Here is a 24,751-nt window from a genome sequence, read left to right as displayed (position 1 = left end):
TGGAGTGGACTCAAACTCACTTTGAAATTTGATACCACCAGCTGAAAGTGTCCGACCTAATCAAGTGTGGATTTAAAAACAATCTGCAATAGCCTTGTATTACTTCAAATTGATTCATTTTAGGGAGTAAAAAAAATGTTATTACAGAATATTGGTATGTTTTTTTTAACAAATGGTAATATACACAATTAGTGGATTCAGCTATTTCAGCCACACCCGTTGCTGACAGGTGTATAAAATCGAGCACACAGCCATGCAATTTTCATAGACAAATATTGGCAGTGGAATGCCCCGTACTGAAGAGCTCAGAGACTTTCAATGTGGCAGCGCCATAGGATGCCACCTTTCCAAAAGTCAGTTCGTCAAATTTCTTCCCTGCTAGAGCTGCCCCAGTCAACTGTAAGTTTAATGTGAAGTGAAAACATCTAGGAGCAACAACGGCTCAGCCGTGAAGTGGTAGGCTAAGTGGTAGCCCACACAAGCTCAACACTCACTACCAAGATCCAAACTGCTTCTTGTCAGCACAAGAACTGTTCGTCGAGAACTTCATGAAATGGGTTTCCATGGCCAAGCAGCCACACACAAGCCTAAGATCACCATGCGCAATGCCAAGCGTTGGCTGGAGTGGTGTAAACCTTGCTGCCATTGGACTCTGAAACAGTGGAAACGCGTTCTATGGAGTGATGAATCATGCTTCACCATCTGGTGAATCTGGGTTTGGCGGATGCCAGGAGAACGCTAAAGTTTGGTGGAAGAGAAATAATGGTCTGGGGCTTTTTAATGGTTCGGGCTAGGCCCCTTAGTTCCAGTGAAGGGAAAACTTAATGCTACAGCATACAATGACATTCTAGACAATTGCTGTGCTTTCAACTTTGTGGCAACAGTTTGGGGAATGCCCTTTCCTGTTTCAGCATGACAATGCCCCCATGCACAAAGCGAGGTCCATACAGAAATGGTTTGTCGAGATCGGTGTGGAAGAACTTGACTGGCCTGCATAGAGCCCTGACCTCAACCCCATCGAACACCATTGGGATGAATTGGAACGGCAACTGCGAGCCCGGCCTAATCACCCAACATCAGTGCCTGACCTCACTAATGCTCTTGTGGCTGAACGGAAGTCCCCGCAGCAATGTTCCACCATCTAGTGGAAAGCCTTCCCAGAAGAGGGGAGGCTGTATAGAAACAAAAGGGAGGACCAACTCCATATTAATGCCCATGATTTTGGAATGAGATTTCCGACGAGCAGGTGTCCACATACTTTTGATAAAATACTGTAGTTGCCCAACAAAATCTGAGCATCTCCAATCGTATGTCAGGATGTTCTATTCGGATGCTCAGCATCCTGAGTATATTATGTAACTTATAAGGTCCTGTGGGAAATGGCTCACATGATTATATTCTTCACAGCTCATTAGAAATAAAAGTACTGAGGTGTTTCCATCTGGTTGTTAGTGTCTTGAGTGGGTGTCTTTGGATGGAGAGCTGCTTTGTTTGTATTCCTGGACCCCTACTGGAGCTCTTTTCTCTCTGCCAGGGCAACTGCAGTCCTCTCAGCAAGGATGGATTAATCAGGTTTCCACCAACTTATGGTCATGGAATATTTGGAATAATGTGTGATGAATGTGCTTTTGTGCTTGTGTTTAAATGTTAAGCTCAGACTCAAAGTCTAAACCAGGGTTCCCTAACTGGCGGCCCGCGACACCTTTTTTGTCCCTCAAAAAAAACAATTCTGAACAAAAAATACAATAAATAGTATATATACAGTGCATTTGGAAAGTATTCAGACCCCTTGACTCTTCCACATTTTGTTACGTTACAGCCTTAATCTAAAAACAATTCCCTCAGCAATCTACACACAATACCCCATAATGACAAAGCAAAAACAGTTTTTTATAAATGTTTACAAATGTATATAAAAAAACACTGAAATATCACATTTACATAAGTATTCAGACCCTTTACTCAGTACTTTGTTGAAGCACCTTTGGCAGAGATTACAGACTCGAATCTCCTTTATGGTAGAGTGGCCGACAAAAGCCACTCCTCAGTAAAAGGCACATGACAGCCGCTTGGAGTTTGTCAAAAGGCACCCGAAAGACTCTCAGACCATGAGAAACAAGTTTCTCTGGTCTGATGAAACCAAGATTGAACTCTTTGGCCTAAATGCCAAGCTTCACGTCTGGAGGAAACCTGGCACCATTCCTACGATGAAGCATGGTGGTGGCAGCATCATGCTGTGGGGATGTTTTTCAGCGTCGGGGACTGGGAGACCAGGCAGGATCGAGGGAAAGATGAACTGAGCAAAGTACAGAGAGACTCTTGATGAAAACCTACTTCAGAGAAGAAAAAAAAACTTCCAACAGGACAACGACGCTAAGCACACAGCCAAAACAACGCAAGAGTGGCTTTGGGACATGTCTCTGAATGTCCCTCAGTGGCTCAGCCAGAGCCCAGACTTGAACCCGATCTAACATCTCTGGAGAGACCTGAAAATAGCTGTGCAACGACGCTCCCCATCCAACATGACAGAACTTGAGAGGATCTGCAGAGAAGAATGGGAGAAACTCCCCAAATACAGGTGTGCCAAGCTTGTAGCATCATACCCAAGAAGACTTGAGACTGTAATCGCTGCCACAGGTGCTTCAACAAGGTACTGAGTAAAGGGTCTGAATACTTACAGTACCAGTCAAAAGTTTGGAAACACCTACTCATTCCAGGGTTTTTCTTTATCTTTACTATTTTCTACATTGTAGAATAATAGTGAAGACATCAAAACTATGAAATAACACATGGAATAATGTAGTAACCAAAGAAGTGTAAAAAAAAATCTAAACATATTTTATATTTGAGATTCCTCAAAGTAGCCACCCTTTGCCTTGATGACAGCTTTGCAGACTCTTGGCATTCTCTCTACCAGCTTCATGAGGTAGTCACCTGGAATGCATTTCAATTAACAGGTGTACCTTGTTAAAAGTTCCTTCTTAATGCGTTTGAGCCAATCCGTTGTGTTGTGACAAGGAAGGGGTTGGATTACAGAAGAGAGCTCTAGTCCATATTATGGCAAGAACAGCTCAAATAAGCAAAGACAAACGACAGTCCATCATTACTGTAATGAAGGTCAGTCAATGCCGAACATTTCAAGAACTTTGAAAGTTTCTTCAAGTGCAGTCGCAAAAACCATCAAGCGCTATGACGAAATTGGCTCTCATGAGGACCGCCACAGGAAAGGAAGACCCAGAGTTAGCTCTGCTGCAGAGGATAAGTTCATTAGAAGTACCAGCCTCAGAAATTGCAGCCCAAATAAATGCTTCACAGAGTTCAAGTAATAGACAAATTTCAACATCAACTGTTCAGAGGAGACAGCGTAAATCAGGCCTTCATGGTCAAATTGCTGCAAAGAAACCACTACTAAAGGACACCAATAAGAAGAAGAGACTTGTTTGGGCCAAGAAACACGAGCAATGGACATTGCACCAGTGGAAATTTGTCCTTTGGTCTGATGAGTCCAAATTTGAGATTTTTGTTCCAACTGCTGTGTCTTTGTGAGATGCAGAGTAGGTGAACGGATGATCTCCGCATGTGTGGTTCCCACCATGAAGCATGGAGGAGGAGGTGGGATGGTGTGGGGGTGCTTTGCTGGTGACACTGTCGGTGATTGATTTAGAATTCAAGGCACACCTAACCAGCATGGCTACCACAGCATTCTGCAGCGATATGCTATCCCATCTGGTTTGCGCTTAGTGGGACTATCATTTGTTTTTCAACAGGACAATGACCCAACACACCTCCAGGCTGTGTAAGGGCTATTTGACCAAGAAGGAGAGTGATGGAGTGCTGCATCAGATGACCCGACCTCCACAATCACCCGAAATTGCCAAGAAACTGAAGATCTGCTACAACGCTGTGCACTGCTCCCTTCACAGAACAGCGCAAACTGGCTCTAACCAGAATAGAAGGAGGCGTGGGAGGCCCCAGTGCACAACTGAGCAAGAGGACAAGTCCATTAGAGTGTTTAGTTTGAGAAACAGACACCTCACAAGTCCTCAACTAGCAGCTTCATTAAATAGTGAAGAGGTGACTCTGGGATGCTGGTCTTCTAGGCAGAGTTCCTCTGTCCAGTGTCTGTGTTCTTTTGCCCATCTTAATCTTTTATTTTTATTGTCCAGTCTGAGATATGGCTTTTTCTTTGCAACTCTGCCTAGAAGACCATCAATTTCATGTTATTTTAATGGACAAAAAATGTGCTTTTCTTTCAAAAACAAGGGCATTTCTAAGTGACCCCAAACTTTTGAACGATACTGTATCGCCAGCAAAAAACACCAGCAAATCAGCTCGAAGTGATTTTATTTAGTATTCCCACGCAAAATAGAGAGATATATGTGACCATATACAAAAGTATGCAAGGTTTGAAATTATTATGTTTTAGTCAAATATTATATCTGTTTGGACTTCTTGCGGTCAATTTGCAGTCTACAAATGATTTGTGATTATTTTCGGGCCCGCTGACCATCCGCTCATGTAAACATCTGTCCACGGGTGAATCTAGTTGATGATCCTTGGTCCAAACCAAAGTAGAATAACTCAAACGGTGAATGTTGTGATGACATAGAATCAATGTGGAAAATGGATTGGATTTGAAAAAAGTCATCAACCTAAGGGAATTTAGTCTTCTTTTCACCAAGCTTTTAACCTAAATTCAATGACATTGTGCATTTTTTTGTTGATTTTACATTGAATTCACGTTAGTTGACAACTCAACCAAATATAAATTTAAAAAAGAAGTTGAACTGACGTCTGTGCCCAGTGGGTATGCTTCAGATGACTTACATGATCAACAATGTGCTCTGGTAGTACTTCATTGCATTGATAAGTACTCTCGCTTACACTTAAGTTATTACACTGTTTGGAATCAAGCTTGAAAAAGATTGTTGAGCTCTTTCCCCAAGTTCTCAAGTTGTCCCTCAGCCTCATAGCTCTGTTAGTAGTGGTAGTAGTGTGTGACTGACTGTACAGTATGATCATCTTACTACGATATCCGTTGGCCTGTTTACCACAGGCCAGGCAGGGGAATGTGTTTTTCTTTTGATTATATTGTGGCTGGTTTTGAGCTCTGTCTGACATGGTGTCCATTGACCAGTTAACACTAAGCCTGCTCACAAGGCCGTGTTGGGCCGGGGCTAAAGCCATCCCGCCACCGAACAAAAGAGCAGGGCTTTACCGAGGGGACACGCAAACTGCTGACTGTCAACTTGAGCTAATGCGGTCCCATTCTGTTCCGTCTCGGTCCTGTCGGCCTCCCTCTCTTCATCCATCCATCCATCCCTCCCTCCCTCTCTATCTATCCCTCTCTCTCTCTCTCTCTCTTTCCCAGCCTGGGACCCTCTTTCTACACGCTAGCCCAGAAACAGCCAGGTCTTCCACCAGCCTACTGACAGACAGAGTGCTAACCTTCAGATAATTATCTGTCCATCCAGTTGCACCCATCTCTCTTTTTTTGTTTGTTTGTTTTTCAGTGTGTCAAAGTGTGTTTGTGTGTGTGTGCTCTGTGGTTTTGTGTCTCTTTGGACCATGTGTGAGTGTCTGCGTGGGATATTCAGAGTCACCTGGACACCCTCTTCCAATGCAGGTCAGTAGGGATGGGGGACGAGTGATGGGATCTGCTGTTCATTAGCCTTGTTGTGGTTCCTAGTGATAGACATTGCTTTGTCGAGCTGCATTCAATAGATTCTGGAGACACAATATTGATGAGTAACAACATCATTGACTTATCTGTCTTGAATCAATCTATTGGCTAATCTAATCTAGTTTAATTGGGGAATCGTGTGTTCCAAAGTGTCTTTTATTTCACAGGAACAGTTTTTAATTAAGAAGAGACGCAGCTCAAATCAGTTCTTAGTTTAAACCATAGACTTGCTTCGATGCCATGCTACGAGGTAGCACTAGCAACCCTCCCACTCCAGTTGACCTCCCTGCTGAAACATGTCACAGACAAATTCCATCTCTCGCTCTTGTTATTTGTTAAAGAGTGGTTCCCCACCAAGTCCCTTGACTATAAATACACCTAGACGGAGGCCAGTCAAGGTGAAATGAAAGAGGATATGAGCATTGTTTAGCTGACAGTGTTGTTAAGTTAGTGTAACCTTATCTGGCAGACATTCCTGTGTTTATATGACGTCTGTGCTGGCTTATTTACTGAGATCTGTTCCTCTTTGAGTCTTCCTGAACACTTGGATGTGTTTGTCCTGGCCTGAGACAGGGATCCACAGTTGGAAGGGATCCAGTAGATATACATTTCATTCAAACTGTCTGGGTTTCTGCCCTCACAAAGTGCGGTATATATAGCTACCTTGAAGAAATGCTTTTCATCCCATCATCTACAGATGCTCGGCCTCTGTTTTTTGCAGTACGTACACGTACAGCGCACGCACACACACACACGCACGCACGCACACACACACACACACACACACACACACACACACACACACACACACACACACACACACACACACACACACACACACACACACAACACACAACAACAACACAACACACACACAACACACACCACACACACCACACACACACACACACACACACACACACACACACACACACACACTGTTAAAGACCAGACAGCCATCATGTGACCACATGTGACCAACCTCTGGAGTCACAACAACAGTCAGTCAATACTATGGGCTGCAGCTGTCCCCAGAGCACAGCCCATCCCAGATCCCAGTGGGGATGTTTTCCCCTGTAGCCCCCCGCAGCCAGCCTGCTCCAGTTTCCTGGCCCTGGCACAGCGAACCGCTGACATGAGGGGATTGCTGGGCCACTGGGACACTCTGTCCCGTGCCAAGCCAGCTGCCCACCTCACCTCACCCCCCAATGCTCCGAGCCCCCCTGTCTAAATCCTAGTTTTGTGTCAGCGGCGGAATGCAACAATGACAGCGTTAACACAATGCAAGCGGCTTGATCTCCCTGGCAGCCTTCAGTGGCAGGCTTGTGTCCCTGGCCAGGGCTCGATGGGACCACCTGTGCGGCTCACATGGGGGTCCAGCTGGCAGAATGGATGGTATTACTCCATGTCTATGCAGGCATGGTGGTTATGAACCACCACAGCACTCACTTTGACTACCTCAGCTCTGCAAGCAGGGCAGTTGATAACAGGCCATCAATACACACAGTACACTCAGTGTTAAGCTCACAACAACAGCTGCTCTCCCCAGAAGAGTCACACTTTCTCTAAATTAAGACCCCAGGCCTGTTCTTATTTTGATCTCGAGGGATAAAAATAGCCACACAACATTAGCTCCGCTATCCCAGATCTGAAGATTATTCCTTTTGTTATTCCTCCACTTTGTTTGACTCCTCAGGGAATTTAAACAATGTCACCAGCAGCCAGCCAGGCAGGTAGTTTACATGTCGCTGAAGAAGAGTGGTCTCCAGTCAATTTCTCAAATATGCAGCAGAAGAAAGCTCATGACAATCTGACTAAGTCCTGTCAAAGTTTTTGCCCCTTCCTCCTCCCCCCTATCTTGACAGTCCTGCCCCTCACCTTCCTAATATGGGGGCATCCCCTTGCCCTCGTCCAATCATTAGTCTTGTTACGTCCCACCTAGAGATGCCATGGGGCTTGTCCAGATTTCCCAACTGAGGTTTCAGTGAAGGGACAGGCTGGCTGGTAACAGGGTGATCAAGAGAGAGTGAGTGAGTGAGAGTTTGACAGAGAACAGTGTGTGATTTCAGATCTTCTACCAGGTGAATCTCTCACCTCTACCCAGGGAGGTAGCACACTGTGACAGCGGTATCAACCAGGTAGGATTAGTCTCAATCTCACTACAGTGGAATTGTCTTAGATCTGACTCATTGTGACTTCTTAGATCTGAGAGTTTGTGGACAGTACATGTGGAAGAGTGGGATTGTTTAGTTTATTTAATTTAATTTTTACAGGGACAGTGCACATTAATCAACGTTTCAGTAAAAGTGCCGGTTTTAGCCAGCTGGCTAATTTTCAACCGCAGTCCCTGGGCAGGTTATTAAAAACAATTACAATATAAACAATCATTGAACAGTGAGCACACGCAGAGCAACATAGGACAAGCAAGACATTGCATACAGACAGAACAACATAGGACAAGCAAGACGTAGCATACAGACAGAGCAACATAGAACAAAAAGCAGTTGCAGTGGGTAGGTGCGGTGGTACATGTATCTGAGGTTAGGATACTGGCAGGACTTTTTTAACCTCTTGTGTTATGGCTGTTCAACTGTTTGTACATAGTGCAGAATGAAATCAAGTTCACTGGTGGTAATATACTTTAGTCTTGTTCATGTCATATCTATTCATCTAGTTATCTGCATCGTTGTTTGAGAATGTTCTTTCCCCCCCATTATTTTATTAAAAACATTTGTCTAACTGTGTTGTGCAGCATAGACTGAAGTCTGGAGACTGCACATTGCTAGGTATTGATAACATAGCTATTATTTGTTGGATAAGTGCACAGGCCGTATAGAAGGACAAACGCCACTTGTATTGTTGATACCATACAATATGCTCAGCATGGTCGTTGTGGATTGCTGCTGTCTGCTGCTGTTCCTGCTTGCAAAGATTATTGATGAGGTAGTAGCAGCACGCGATTGTTTCAAACACAGCTGCAACCTGCCGGTCACAGGATCTGAGTGTTGCTCCCCAGCCCATTAGCTTGGTATGCCATGGCAAGTTGGGTAGAATGGTAAACCCGCTATGGTGGGCAAGACCCGCCCAGAGTTAAGGTTTGAATGACAGTAACAGGCATATAAGTATTATGTAGAAGTATCATCTAAAAGTTTTTTTCAAGTCATTTTTCCTCCCTCTGGTTCTCAGGCTAGTGACTGTTTGCCTTGGAAAAATGTGAATGTGTTGGTCATTTAAGAGATGTTAATGTGTGCGTTGGGAATCTTTTTATGTAGCTATTTAAAAACCATCTTAAGGTTTAAAAACCTTAAAAACGTTAAGGTAACATTTAAATCTATCTCAGCCAATGAATGTAACAACTTACATAGCTGCTTGTTAGAATGTTCGGTAACAACTCCTATCTGATTTTGAACTGTGTGTGTTCCCATAGCCCTCTCCTCCCTTTGATGGCATGTGTTGAATGTCTGTGTGTGTGATCCCCCTGCCATTCCTTTGAGGACTGGGGGGTCAAACGTGTTGATGGGATACCAGCACCATCCACGGGGGTGGGGGGGACAGTCTGCTCTGGAGTTATCGTCACTGCAGGGATCTGTTATGAATGTTGTTGATATACTATAGATAGATGTTTATGCCACTGCGTAGCGGAGTGTAATGCAAGCAGCTAACCCTCCCCAAATCCAGTCTGAAATAGGGAGACTGTATCTGACCCCCTACAATACTGTGGATTCAGACAAGCCAGAGCGTTATAGATATATCACAAGACTGATTTTTATGTAAATATGAGCGTTTATGGGAGTTTTTATTTACTGGGAAAGTGTAGGATACCAGGGTATAATATCACAGGAATCCTATTCTGTTTGAGCTGTAAGGTAGTGTGACAGAGTTAGTATGTGTCACGATCGTCTATGGGTGAGAGAGAGGACCAAGGCGCAGCGTGTGCAAAATACATTCTCCTTTATTTAGAGAAAGGAAAAAAACACGAAACGAACACTGATAACAAACTAAACAAAAAAACGACCGTGAAGCTAACGACGTAGGTGCATACACAAGCAACAAACGTTCAACATAGACAATTACCCACAAAACCCCAATGCCTATGACTGCCTTAAATATGGCTCTCAATCAGAGACAATGAACCACAGCTGSCTCTAATTGAGAACCAATCTAGGCAGCCATAGACATACAAACACCTAGACAAGACWCTGACCCATATACCATACAAAACCCCTAGACAATACAAAAACACATACATTCCCCATGTCACCCCCTGACCTAACTAAAATAATCAAGAAAACAAAGAATACTAAGGCCAGGGCGTGACAGTATGAATTAATGTGAATAAGAAAACTAATTATTACAGTTTCCTAGCGACAGGTTTCTTGAACAGTGGTGCGGGTCGGTAGTAGACGAGGAAGTAGCAGGGTCAAGAGGCGGTTGGGCGATTTGGAGGAAGCTGGGGAAACTCAGAAGGAAACACAGTTTGACACAGGGAAACTGCCATCAAAATACACAGATAAAAGCTGGATTTAAGATTAATGTCAGTGCTTTAAATACAGTTATTCATCACCCAACAGTGCTGTATTTGACATTATCATTGGAGAAGGAGGGTTGTTTGTGTCTTGGCCTCCTTGTTGAGTATTTATCTCACAAAATATATCAGTTTCCTGTTTATAAAGAGGCATTTCCTGTCCGCCTCAGGATGTGGCTCATTTTTCCATCTGAGCTTTCAAAGGACAAGAAGACCCTCTCTATCTCTAATCTTCAGTTCCTATAGTCCTCTTCAAAGACAGATCTCTGGATGAGGAGCCTTTATAAGTGTGACTGGCTAAAACAATCCCATATAATCCCATATTCAGTTCAATCCCATATTCAGTTCAATCTTAGTTTTGTGTAATCAGGTTGTGCATTAAATGATTCCACCTTACAATTCTGTGGAGTCTACAGACTCAGCAAAGACTCTAATGTCTGATTCATGTTCAGGGAGCACATGATGCTTTAGGAATCCAGGTTGGGTACTACTATGCTATGTCTCTCACCAGAGTCATACGACTGATTAACTCCATGTTTAGACCAGCTTCGAGTTCTTAGGAAACTATGCAGTATTTCATTTTTTTTATGTATTATTTCGTACATTGTTACCCCAGGAAATCTTAAGTCTTATTACATACAGCCAGGAAGAACTATTGGATATAAGAGCAATGTCAATTTACCAACATTACGACCAGGAATACGACTTTCCTGAAGCAGATCCTCTGTTCGGACCACGACCCAGGACAATGGATCTAATCCCAGTAGCCGACCCAAAATAACGGCACCGCAGAAGGGGCAGACGGATCGGCATCCTGGTCAGGCTTCGTAGACGTGCACATCACTCACCGCTCCCGAGTATAGTACTCGCCAACTACTCCAGTTTTCTTGACAACAAGGTAGACGAAATTCGAGCAAGAGTTCCCTTCCAGAGAGACATCAGAGACAGAAACATGGCTCTCTCGGGATATGTTGTCGGAATCGATTCATCCACCCGGCTTCTCCATGCATCGCACCGACAGAGATAAACACCTCTCTGGGAAGAGGAAGGGCGAGGGTGTATGCTTTATGATTAACAACTCATGGTGTAATCATAACAACATATAGGAACTCAAGTCCTTCTGCTCACCCGACCTAGAATTCCTTACAGTCAAATGTCGGCCATTTTACCTACCAAGAGAATTCTCATCAGTTATAGTCACAGCTGTGTACATTCCCTCTCAAGCGAACACCAAGACGGCCCTCAAGGTACTTCACTGGACTCTATGTAAACTGGAAACTATATATCCGGAGGCTACATTTATTGTAGCTGGGGATTTTAACAAAGCAAATTTGAGAACAAGGATTCCTAAATTCTATCAGCATATTGATTGCACGACACGCAGGGCTAATACTCTCAACCACTGCTACTCTAACTTCCGCGGTGCATACAAAGCCCTCCCCCGCCCTTCCTTCGGCAAATCCGACCACGACACCATCTTGCTCGTATCTTCTTATAGGCAGAAACTCAAACAGGATGTACCAGTGACTAGAACCATTCAACGCTGGTCTGACCAACCGGAAGCCACCCTTCAAGACTGTTTTGATCACGCGGACTGGAATATGTTCCGGTCAGCCTCAGAGAACAACATTGACCTATACGCTGACTCAGTGAGTGCGTTTATAAAGAAGTCACCCAATGTGACGATTAAAACCTACCCTAACCAGAAACCGTGGATGGATGGCGGCATTCGCGCAAAACTGAAAGTGCGATCCACCGCATTTAACCATGGAAAGAGGTCTGGAATTATGGCTGAACATAAACAGTGTAGTTATTCCCTCCACAAGGCAATCAAACAAGCAAAATATAGGGACAAGGTGGAGTCGCAATTCAACGGCTCTTACACGAGACGTATGTAGCAGGGTCTACAGGAAATCACGGACTACAAAAACAAAAACAGCCACGTCACGGACACCGACGTCACGTTTCCAGACAAACTAAACACCTTCTTCGTCAGCTTTGAGCATAATACAGTGCCACCGTCGCGGCTCGCAAACAAAGACTGCACCCTCCCCCTCTCCTTCTCCATGGCTGACATGAGTAAAACATTTAAACGTGTTAACCCTCACAATCCCTATCCCAGTCTGTTGTCCCCACATGCTTCAAGATGGCTAACATTGGTCCTGTACCCAAGAAGGCAAAGATAACTGAACTAAATGACTACCACCCCTTAGTCCTCACTTCTGTCATCATTGAGTGCTTCGAGAGGCTAGTCAAGGATCATATCACCGCCACCTTACCGGCCACCCTAGACCCACTTCAGTTTGCATACCGCCCCAACAGGTCCACAGATGACGCAATCGCCATCACACTGCACACTGCCCTATCCCATCTTGACAAAAATAATACCTATGTAAGAATGCTGTTCATTGACTACAGCTCAGCATTCAACACCATAGTACCCTCCAAGCGGCAACTGCACCGCCCTCAACCGCAAGGCTCTCCCGAGGGTGGTGTGGTCTGCACAACGCATCACCGGGGGCAAACTACCTGCCCTCCATGACACCTACAGCACCCAATGTCACAAGAATGTCACAAGTATTAGGTAGTTGTTGGGGAATTGTTAGATTACTTGTTAGATATTACTGCACTGTCGGAACTAGAAGCAAAAGCATTTCGCTATACTCGCATTAACAGCTGCTAACCATGTGTATGTGACCAATAACATTTGATTTGATGTATTCACAAGTCACACAGACACTGAAACCTGATTCTGTCCACATGCTGACCTATTTACAGTCCAAGGCAACTGTTAGTGAAGAATAGAATATACCACAATTAATTATAGATGTCTCTTGTTTCATAATGTACAGTTTTTAAATAGGATATTGTATCTGAGGTATATTTGTGAACCTTATAGGATAACAGTAGCACAGTTGGGTCCAAATTATTAGTTTAAAGCAGGAGTAGGCCATCATTTCGGCTCGAGGGTCACATTTCAAAATTCAGCGGAGGGCAGCGCAAATTTTTCTCTGGACCGATCTGTTCGTTAAAGCAATTTGCGGGCCAGAAAAAGCGCAGTTATTTGAAAACGTATAGTTCCATTATAATTTCTACATACTTTCTGTTTTGTGTTAGACGTTCAAACGTGTCCTGGAGTGTTTGTTTTTTTACCCCAAATAATCTGTATGGTTTAAAGTCTCTGACATTTCTGGGAATGCCAGCTATGCCGAGTAGGGCTTTCCCTTCATTGGCCTGATAAACAGGGAATTGACAACATCCAGCAGTTAAGATTGTGGAGTCTAACGTGGGTTTCTTTTGGACACAGTTGGGGGAATAGATTTTAGATTTTTTCACCACAACTCAAGCTGGCATAGGTCCCCTCTAGTAGAAGTAGTTCATCTTCGTGGGAAAGTAGAGATCAATAACTGACGAAAACAGATGGGGGTATTTGGTAACACTAAAATCTATATGTAGCAGTTTTAGGAGGTCTATTCATGAATCATAATGTGCCCCGGCATTGAACTGTTTGAATAAACAGTTTTTCAAATCCAATAGCTTTAGAATTAACTTTATCCCTGAGTTGTACACAAACTAACCACTTTTCTCTGTAAATCATGATGCTATTTGTTTTTGCACGTCAACTTATTACCGGAATATTATTGACAACAAAGGGTCCTTTCTCTTCACCCTGGGTCTCATGACACTCATTGAATTAGCACCAATCAGGTTAGCTTTCTCCACACAGCAGGTCTGTAGCTGCTAAGTGTGTGTCTTAATACTACATACTATGGCTGTACATATGGGGTAACTTGTGGTAGACTGTCAATGTGATGGTTACTGTAGATGACTCTCCAACGTTTTCAGTCCAAGGGAAATTATTATTTTTTGTAACTTTAGAGGATGCTCTTTTAGTTGCCTAGTTGCTAACCCAATTACTGTAACTTTCCAAATGATGGAGAAAACAAACACAATTTATCCTCTGCAGAATTCCATTAGTATTTGGCCATGGTGTCTAGATGACTAGCCAAATCAGTGTCCAAAGTGACTGACCTGAAAGCCCTTAGGATTCAACTGCTGAAAAATATATACAGAGCAAACAAGACACACAGCGCTTCCTATCAAAGCTATGTTTACTGTATGTGGGGACTTTTAAATATTCATAAGGTGAATATATTAGGCCCATTTCCTACTACATGGTAGTACACACGCTGTGTATTTGTTGGCACGCTGTGAGTGAAACAGCCTGGTCTACACTGCTGAAAGCATGTCCCTGAGACCTCTCTAGATCTGGTTGTTTGTTCTATTTGCTTGTAGTTCTTTGCCTTGAACAATACTCTTATTCAGAAAGACAATTCCAGTATCAAACACTACGATGGAAAAGGGTAGGTCTATGTGTTCCGTTGTGCAGAAACCTGACTTCATAACCACTCCACAGCATAGCCAAATAGAAACATATTCCAATTATAATTGAATTAGATATTGCTTAATTGGAGATTAGATAGCTCATATCACTTTCATTACTCTGGCGTTGTTGTTGTTGTTGCGCAATCCGCCAAAAACAAAGCCACACATCACAATATCCTATTCTTATCCCATTTCTAACTAGGGTCCTGACTGATACCCTGCTCAGACTGGGATCAGGCTGTTTGATGTAGGGAGAATGTTAGTGAACTGTCCTGTCCTTTCCCATTTCCTAGAAGCAAATAGCTGACCACCAAGTCAAGGTCTGTTACTTCATTACCAAATCTAATAGAGGAAAACCTAATCCTGTGAACCTGCTTGATGAATTAGGTGCAATGTCTCAATGTATAGGACCAATGCATTTAAAAAGACATTGAGAACATTGAGGATACCACATCTGACCGGCGAACATATCATGAGAACAGACGTACACAGACAGTACCGTGTCCTTCTCCAATGTTAATTCGAAACCTTTTCATTTACCACAGAACACCAATCCCATAATGCGAAATGAAACAGATGGGTTGCCAGATTGGAGGTTAGGTTGTTTTGCTGTGTTGGACTGTAGTCTGCAGGTCCCTCTAAGCTGACTGGAAGGGATCCAGTATAGATCAGTCAGTAGTAAGCCTGCAGATGTGGGTCAGAGAGAGCTGGATCTATATAAAGAAAGTGGTCTGACCTATGAGGAGCACTCACTGTGCAGTGCAGGGAGCACTCTGGGCCAGCTGCTTCTTTCACTCATACACATATTACGGTGGGGGGGGGGGGGGGGGGGGGGGGGGGGGGGGGGGGGGGGGGGGCAGAGGGGCAAGGTGTCTCTAAATAATTATAATTGAACCATTGTCAGGCACAGGAGATCGAACTTGGTATAAAACGGAGCAGTTTAATAAGTGCTCAAGAACTCAGAAAACCAAAATATACAAAATAATACAAGTGGGTACAAAACCTGCCGCACACCAGAACATATCTTGCACAAAGCTTACAAACAAACAATCACCGACAAGGACATGAGGGGGAACATAGGGTTAAATACACCACATATAATGAATGGGATTGGAACCAGATGTGATACAAGACAAGACAAAACCAAAGGAAAATGAAAAGAGGATCAACGATGGCTCGAAGGTCGGCGACTTCGACCGCCGAACGCCGCCCGAACAAGGAGAGGGACCAACTTCGGCGGAAGTCTTGACATATTCCAAATTAAACAAACCTCTGTGTCATGGTTTAAAAAATGACAATGTGAACAGTGCACTGTTTGGATGCTGGAATAATTTTAGAGTGGACAAACATGTGCAGGTAGCCTACTTTTGAAGTGATTTGTTTGACAATCAGATGAACACATGCTGAGTGGTTGTGTCCATGTGTTCATGCCACATTATAAGGTAATACAATTTGTACGCTAAATGACGTCTTTACAATTAGGCCCATCAAAAAGCTCATGTCAAGCTCATGCGCACATACAGTAGGAGGTCGCATGAAAAAAATAGAGACCTCCCCAAATGTCACGGTCTAATTTGAACTCTGCTTTACCTGGATATTATGGATACAAGCTCTAAGTATTTCATGTTTTTAAATCAGCTCAAAAGTTTGTTTAATTTAGCTATGTCGAGAAGTTACAGCCATTCAGTTATTTCTTGATACCGGTATTAACATTATACAGATCATAATAGATCAGATGCGTAACAGCCTTATTATTGCAATGTCCAGTACTCATGAAGCATACTATCCAGGGCGGGTGTCCCTGCTTTCACAACGTTTAGCCATCCTGGACAGGAGCACTCTGAATGTCTGTAATTCTTCTCGTGACCGGCTGAGATACCCGACACTCTGACACCCCCGACAGAGGCATGAGAAATACGCTGACACTGAGTACTGGATCCCCCCCTTGACAAACACACACACACACACACACGCATAAACACACATGCCAAGACTGATCAAAAAGACATCACATGAAACCAAAAGGGTAGGACATGCATGACATTGCTGGGGACCAGCAGAAAAGTCAAGTGCCTCCTGCCTATAAGTAGAGGTCTATTGAGGGGCTAGGGTGGGTGGTGCAGTGATATGCAAAACCATGGAAATAATTCCAAGAGTGCCATAGCAATGCACCGCAGCCTGGCCGGTCACTAAATCAAATGGTTGGAAATCCATGGGCATGCCGCAATACCTGCGTCAAGCGAAAAAAAACGATAAAATAGAGAAGGTATAATCTTACAGTATATGCATGTGTGTATCCATGTACTGTATCCATGACATTATGCCATGCCAATGTAGCAGTGGGGTCAAAACAGACAAAGTAAAGCCATTGATGATATCTATGTGGTGATATAGTCTTGTTGAGATGTGCCCTCTGTCTGTGCATCACACGCCAACATTGACACAATCTCCTTCTGTTTGCAGACTCTGACAGAGAATTGGAAGAAAGTCATGTATTTACCCAGGCCAGAGAACCAGCCGTGAGTAGCCACTATCTGGCTTTCACTTGTTCCAGACATGCTATTTGCCATATCTGAGGTGGTGTACTGCAGTGCTGTTGACTGACCTGTTGAACTTGGTATCTCCTCTACTGAGCCAGGTGAAAGACAAAAGGCAGTCTCCCCCTTCAGACAGGCCTCCCACCGCCCCCCACGCCAACCCTCACCACAGTGCCTCCCCAGAGGACCAGGAGAGCCCAGAGAGAGTGGTGAGTTGAGAGTGTTTGGATATCCTAACACACTCAAGCCAGGGATGGATAGGATAGGAAAGAAAAAGAGCCGAGAAAAGGGTCTTAGACACACAGTTCTGCTGTATACAAAATAGACACTGTACATTACACACTCAGCATAATACATACATTGCATGTTACCCCTGTCATGCACGTTGTACACTTCAGGAGTGCTTAGACCTGTTCATCTTACATGTAGGGATCCTATAGTGTCTGAGGGGAGGAGCTGATACTCGGAATTAAGTACATGGGAGGGGTCTAAATATAAATAAGGAAAGCAAACAATATATTGTGTGTTTATGGACATGCACTTACTGGTGTATAATATTTTCATGTCACTCGTATATCCTATAAAAAAATGTTTGAACCATTTCAGAATTGACCACAGTATTATGCATCATAATAATGTTTCCGGCATGTCCTCTAGTCCCCAACACCTGTGCATATTTTGAGGTGTGCTAACACAAGAGGTCAATTGTTGTTGCCACTGTGCCCTGCCACCTGCTGTATGAAAAAGTGCCATCTCTGCTGAGCTTGGCTAAATGAATGGTTGTTTATGTTGAGAGAAGCGACCGGGGGGATAGAATGACCTCAGCAGGTTTTGTTGTCATTGTACTTCAGTCAGTGAGGTTGGGGTCAGGGCTGCAGCTAACACAGAGTTTATGGAGTAGGTCAAAGCCTGTGTGATGAGAGAAATAATGTCTCTAATCTCATAATGAGTGTGGCTATAATGAAGGTATTCTGTCAATCCCTAATAGGTATTTTCTCTCCATATCCCAAAGCATTCATTGGCTAATTCAGTTGGCGCAAGCACACACACATACACAAAGTTCATTGGGTTTCAATCCCCTATGCTTACAAAGTTATTTACCTGCCAAATACTTGTATCTTACAGTTAACACACAATAACCTATATTGTATGTGGCCCATGCAGGATTTGAACCCATGACGGAACTATTACCATTACTATCATGGTCCAATCAACTGAGCCATCAACACAGACACAATGCTTCCTTCCGTTTAGGTTCAGAAAGAGAAACTGCATGCAGAGCTGAAACAGGTGCTGAGTCTGAAGAGAAGCCACCTGAAAGAGTCGTCTCGTTTGGCCCAAGCAGAGATGGATTCCTCAACAGAGGTCCAAGCAGTGGTAAAGAGACAAGAAACAACTAACACTCATGAAACAGTAACATTTACACAGGCCTAGAAAACGCTCAGAATCGCATGCCATTCTACTGTTTACATTTGAAGACAAGAGACTTTTATTTTATTTATTATTATTTATTTTAATGTAACCTTTATTTAACGAGGCAAGTCAGTTAAAGACAAATTCTTATTTACAATGACGGCCAACCAGGAGGCATAAGGCCTCCTGCGGGGACGGGGGCTGGGATTAACAATAAAAAATAAAATACAAATATAGGACAAAACACACATCACGACAAGAGAGATACCACAACACTACATAAAGAGAGACCCAAGACAACAAGCATGGCAGCAGCAACATGAAAACAGCATGGGAGCAACACAACATGACAATAGACTTGTGAGGAAACCCTCTCCTCTGGTGTGTCTTTACAGGAGGAGACTGCATCTGAGGTGGTGGAGGTTGTGATGGAGACAGAGGCTGAGGCCGGAGCCAGTGGCTACAGTGTCACAGGTGGAGGGGAGCGAGGCATCTTCATTAAGGACGTCCTTAAAGACTCCACTGCAGCAAAGCATCTTAGCCTCCAGCAAGGTAACTGCACGGGGAAATTAGAGTTGCATGAATATAAAGCCATGAGACACAGCTGAGGTAAAGTAGTTATGGACTAGTTTAATAGATAGAAATAGAAATTAGAATGTTAAACAGTAAACTATTCAAACATAAATTCATTCCATACTTAGAAATAACTGAAAAAAATGCAATGTTGAAATCATCTTCTTTCTCCCCATCTGTATCCCTTCCTTGTATAACTTCCATTAAGTGTACTGTGTAATTTATTGCATGTAATGTCATTGATCAATCACCTGTTCTGACGTGCATACTGTACATTATCTTGTGCAAATAAAATGTAAACATCAAAATGCCATGCCCTTTCATATCCTTCCTTTGATTGTCAAAAGCAAACCACAACTATAAGACTTCAATATTTCCCCCTGTTCTCTTTATCTCATTTGTGCTGTGTGCATATTAACTTTGGTCTGGTTGATTGGTGTCCTTGCAGGAGATCAGTTGCTCAGTGCAAGAGTCTACTTTGACAATGTGAAGTATGAGGATGCCCTGAAGATCTTGCAGTGTGCGGAGCCTTATAAAGTCTCCTTTTTCCTGAAGAGGACCATCGCCGGTGCTGATGTCACCATGCACCCTGGCGCCACTAGCTTGGAACTGAAAGGACCCAAAACCAAGATGCAGAAAATGGTACGGCTATGATAGTATTTGTAATTGCCAATTTGACATTGAGATATACAACTGGTTATTCCAGATTCATCAGGCTCATGTCCACCTAACTCATACTTGCATATCTGTTGCAGAGTGTCAAGAGCATCAAACTTTTCAAAGCGAGGAAAAAGAGGGGAGGACGTTTTGGATTGAAAAGGCTGAAGGAAAACAAGAAAGGGAGCACTGGAGCAGAGTTGGAGATGGAGGGATCACCTTCCAAGGTGGAGCTCAACCCTGTCGATGTGGAGTTTGCCTTCCCCAAGTTCAAGCTGAGGAAGGATGGGAAGGCAGAGGGAACTGAGCAGCATGGAGGAGTAGTCGCCACTGGCAGGAAGAAGAGGATGATAAGGTGTCCCAGGATGAAAGCAAAGGGTGCTGAGGCGGCTACAGGAGAAGTTGACATGACGCAACCAAAGGGACAGGCAGATGTCTCCCTGCCAGATGTGCCTGGAGCTAAAGTCAAAGTTAAAGGAAAGGGCCACAGGTTCGGAATTCATTTCCCTAAAACAAAAAAGATAACATCGGACACTGCCTTGTCTGAAGGGTCTCTGGAGCTGAAACCTCCTGATGTCAAATTCACACCACCCTCAGTGGAATTCAGTTTGCCATCTGGAAACAAGGAAGTCAACCTACAGAAACCAGAAGTGAAAGTCAAGGAGGGGTCAAAGTTTATGCACCGAGAGGTAGAGCTTTCATTAGGACTCCCCTCAGCCTGTCACTCTGATGAAATTGATGGTGAGATAAAAGCAAAAGGTTTAGCTGAAGGAGTTGAAGGGTCAACAGGAGTGTCTAGCATTAAAATGCCAGCTATTGACATCTCTGCACCCAACATCGATCTGCAGCTGGACACCCGGCGTAGAGTGCCAGACGAGATAGAGGGACCCTTTTTTAAAGGGCCAAATATATCAATGCCAAAAACTGACATCTCACTACCAAAGATTGGATCATCCGATATGGATATTGAAGGTCCAGAAAAGGGTGGAAAAATGAGCCTACCAGCTGTTGACATTTCACTGCCAAAGATGACATCAGGAGAAGCAAATGTTGATGTGGAAGGACACATTGGAAAGGGAGGCAAGTTCAAAATGCCAACTTTCGATGTTTCTCTTCCAAAATTCAAGTCTTCAGAGGAGGACATGAATATAGAGGGGCCTGAAGTCAAAGGGGAGTTCAACATGCCAAAAGTTGACCTTTTACGCCCAAAAGGTAAAGCAGGGGGTGAGGTGGACATTGAAGGATATTTAGGAAAAGGAGGTACATTTCAGATGCCCACATTTGACAATTCTCTACCAAAAATCAAGTCATCAGACAGAGAAATGAATGTAGAAGGACCTGAAGTGAAGGGTGGCAAAATTAAAATGCCCTCTATTGACATATCTCTCCCTAAAGGAAAAACAGAGGGGGAAATTAACATTGAGGGACATTCTGGAAAAGGAGGCAAGTTCAAAATGCCCTCATGTGACGTTTCTCTTCCTAAAATGAAGGGCAATGCTAGTTTAGAGGGACCTGAATTGAAAGGGGGAAAGTTTGAAATGCCCACACTTGATATTTCCCTTGCCAGAGGAAAAGCAGAGGGTGAAGTCAATATTGATTCAAATGTAGGAAAAGAAGGAAGGCTCAAAACGCCCATCATTGATATTTCTCCTCCAAAAATTAGGTCGTCAGGAACAGAAGTCGATGTAGAAGGGCCTGATGTAAAAGGAGGAAAGTTCCACATGCCACAAGTAGACATTTCACTTCCCAAAGGAAAAAGCGAAATTGACATTGAGGGAAATTCTGGAAAAAGAGGGAAGTTTCAAATGTCCACATTTGATGTCTCACTTCCAAAAATAAAGTCACCAGAGGGTGACATGAAAATAAAAGGATCTGATGTGAAAGGCAGCATATTTCATATGCCCATTATAGATTGTTCACTTCCAAAAGGAAAAACAGAAGGTGACATTAGTGTTGGAGATGCATCTAAAGGCGGAAAGTTTCACATGCCTTCACTTGATATTTCTCCTCCGAAAGTGAAGTTACCAGAGGGTAAAGCCAAAGTAAAAGGCCCTGAAATCAAAGGGGGAAAGGTTGAGATAACAAATATTGATGTTTCCCTTCCAAAAGGCATAACAGCGGGAGAAGTTGACATTGAAGGCCATGTCAGTAAAGGGGGAAAGTTTAAGATGCCCAAATTTGGCATTTCTTTCCCGAAATTTAAGTCACCAGAGGGTAAGGTCAACACAGAGGGACCTGAAGTCAAAGGAGGTACGTTTCACATGCCTACAATTGACATTTCACTACCAAAAGTAAAAGCGGAAGGTGACATCAAAGTTGAAGGAGATTCTGACATTTCCCTTCCAAAAATGAAGTCACCAGAAGCAGATATCCTTTTAGAAGGACCAGAAGTCAAAGGAGGAAAGTTTCAAATGCCAACAATTGACCTTTCCCTTCCAAAGGGAAAGGGAGGAATTGACACTGAAGTACATTCTGGAAAAGGAGGCAAGTTCCAAATGCCAGCATTTGATATATCACCAAAAATGAAGACACCAGATGGTGAAGTCAGCCTAGAAGGCCCTGAAGTCAAAGGGGGGAACATTAATATGCCAACRATGAACATTTCTCTTCCAAAAGGAAAAATGGAAGGAGAGGCTAAGGAACATGCAATCAAAGGGGACAAGTTTCAGATGCCTTCAATTGACATTTCCCTTCCAAAAATGAAGTTGCCTGAAGGTGAAGTCAAAGTAGAAGGCCCCGAAGCCAAAGGGGGAAAGATTGAAATGCCATCGACTGATATTTCACTTCCCAAAGGAAAAATGGAGGGAGAAATTGACATTGAAGGACATTCTGGAAAAGGAGGACGATTTCATATGCCTACATTCAACGTTTCCCTTCCAAAAAGGAAGTCACTAGATGAATATGTCAGTTTAGAAGGACCGGGTGTCAAAGGAGGGAAGTTTCATATGCCCACAATGGACTATTCCCTTCCCAAGGGAAAGGATGAGATTGAAACTGAAAAACATTCTGGAAAAGGAGGAAAGTTCCAAATGCCCAAGTTTGATGTATCGCTACCAAAAATGAAGCTCCCAGAGGGTGACATCAAACTAGAGGGACCGGAAGGCAAAGGCAGCAATAAATGCCTAACATTGACATTTCTTCCCAAAGGGAAAACTGAAGGAGATATGAGGTTGAGGGAGGCTGGTGGCAAAGGGGAAGTTTCACATGCCCTCAATTGACATTTCCCTTCCAAAAATGAAAGTGCCTGAAAGGTGAAGGCAAAGTAGAAGCCCCGAAGCCAAAGGTGGAAAGATTGAAATGCCAACGATTGATATTTCACTTTCAAAAGGAAAAAACAGAAGGGGAAATAGACATTGAAGACATTCTGAGAAAAAAGGAAAGTTTCACATGCCCACATTCGACATATCCTTACCAAAAATGAAGTCAAAAGATGGTGACATTAAAATTAGAGGGTCCAGAAGGAAAGGCAGTAAAATACATATGACTAACATTGACATTTCTCTTCCAGAGGTGAAGGCAGAAAGGGATATTGAGGTTGAGGGGCATGGTGGTAAAGTGAGAAAGTTTCACATCCCTCACTTGACATTTCTCTTCCAAAAATGAAGTTACCTGAGGGTGAAGTCAAAGTAGAAGACCTGAAGCCAAAGGTGGAAAGTTTGAAATTCCAACAATTGATATTTCACTTCCAAAAGGAAAAGCAGAGGGAGAAACTGACATAGGACATTCTGGAAAAGAAGGGGAAAGTTTCATACGCCCAAGTTTGATGTATCGCTACCAAAATGAAGCGCCCAGAGGGTGACAATCAAACTAGAGGGACCGGAAGGCAAAGGCAGCAAAATACATATGCCTAACATTGACATTTCTCTTCCCAAGAAGAAACTGAAAAGAGATATTGAGGTTGAGGGCATGGTTGCAAAGGGGGGAAGTTTCACATGCCCTCAATTGACATTCCCTTCCAAAATGAAGTTGCCTGAATTTGAAGTCAAAGTAACGGACCTGAAGCCAAAGGTGGAAAGTTTGAAATGCCAAGACTGATATTTTCCCACACCAAGGAAAAATGGAGAGGGAAATTGACATTGAAGGATATTCTGGTAAAGGAGGACGATTTTATGCCAACATTCAACGTTTCCCTTCCAAAAATAAAGTCCTCAGAACCAGATGCCAGTTTAGAAAGACCAGACCTCAAAGGAAAAAGTTTCATATGCCACAATTGACTTTTCCCTTCCCAAGGGAAAGAGTGAGATTGACACTGAAGGACATTCTGGATAGGAAGCAAGTTCCAAATGCCAGCATGTGATATATCACTTCCAAAAATGAAGACACCAGAAGCAAAAGTCAGCCTAGAAGGCCCTGAGGTGGAAAGGTGGAAAGTTTGAAATGCCAATGATTGATATTTCACTTTCAAAAGGAAAAACAGAAGGGGAAATAGACATTGAAGACATTCGGAGAAAAAAGGAAAGTTTCACATGCCCACATTCGACATATCCTTACCAAAAATGAAGTCCAAAAGATGTGACATTAAATTAGAGGGTCCAAAGTGAAAGGCAGTAAAATACATATGACTAACATTGACATTTCTCTTCCAGAGGTTAAGGCAGAAAGGGATATTGAGGTCGAGGGCATGGTGGTAAAGGAGAAAGTTTTCACATGCCCTCACTTGACATTTCTCTTCCAAAAAGAAGTTACCTGAGGGTGAAGTCAAAGTAGAAGGCCCCGAAGCCAAAGGTGGAAAGTTTGAAAATTCCAACAATTGATATTTCACTTCCAAAAGGAAAAGCAGAGGAAAAACTGACATAGGACATTCTGGAAAAGGAGGAAAGTTTCATACGCCCAAGTTTGATGTATCGCTACCAAAAAATGAAGCTCCCAGAGGGTGACATCAAATAGAGGACCGGAAGGAAAAGGCAGCAAAAATACATATGCCTAACATTGACATCTTTCTTCCCAAAAGGGAAAACTGAAGGAGATATTGAGGTT

General features: G+C 43.3%; 1 protein-coding gene across 1 annotated transcript; it reads left to right on the top strand.

Moving 5' to 3' along the window:
* The first annotated feature begins 5,411 nt into the window (after positions 1 to 5,411).
* On the top strand, positions 5,412 to 23,691 carry LOC111949722 (neuroblast differentiation-associated protein AHNAK-like). The gene is given in 8 exon segments (XM_023967073.3): positions 5,412 to 5,626; positions 17,058 to 17,113; positions 17,233 to 17,340; positions 18,386 to 18,508; positions 18,940 to 19,096; positions 19,566 to 19,759; positions 19,873 to 22,962; positions 22,964 to 23,691. Coding segments are annotated over 8 exon segments (3,852 nt in total). The 5' UTR covers positions 5,412 to 5,568; the 3' UTR covers positions 23,030 to 23,691.
* Positions 23,692 to 24,751: the final 1,060 nt, after the last annotated feature.

This window comes from Salvelinus sp. IW2-2015, linkage group LG22 (assembly GCF_002910315.2).
Source record: "Salvelinus sp. IW2-2015 linkage group LG22, ASM291031v2, whole genome shotgun sequence".
Taxonomy (NCBI): domain Eukaryota; kingdom Metazoa; phylum Chordata; class Actinopteri; order Salmoniformes; family Salmonidae; genus Salvelinus; species Salvelinus sp. IW2-2015.
The sequence above is the reverse complement of the archived record's forward strand: the minus strand, read 5'-3'. Positions and strand labels throughout refer to the sequence as shown.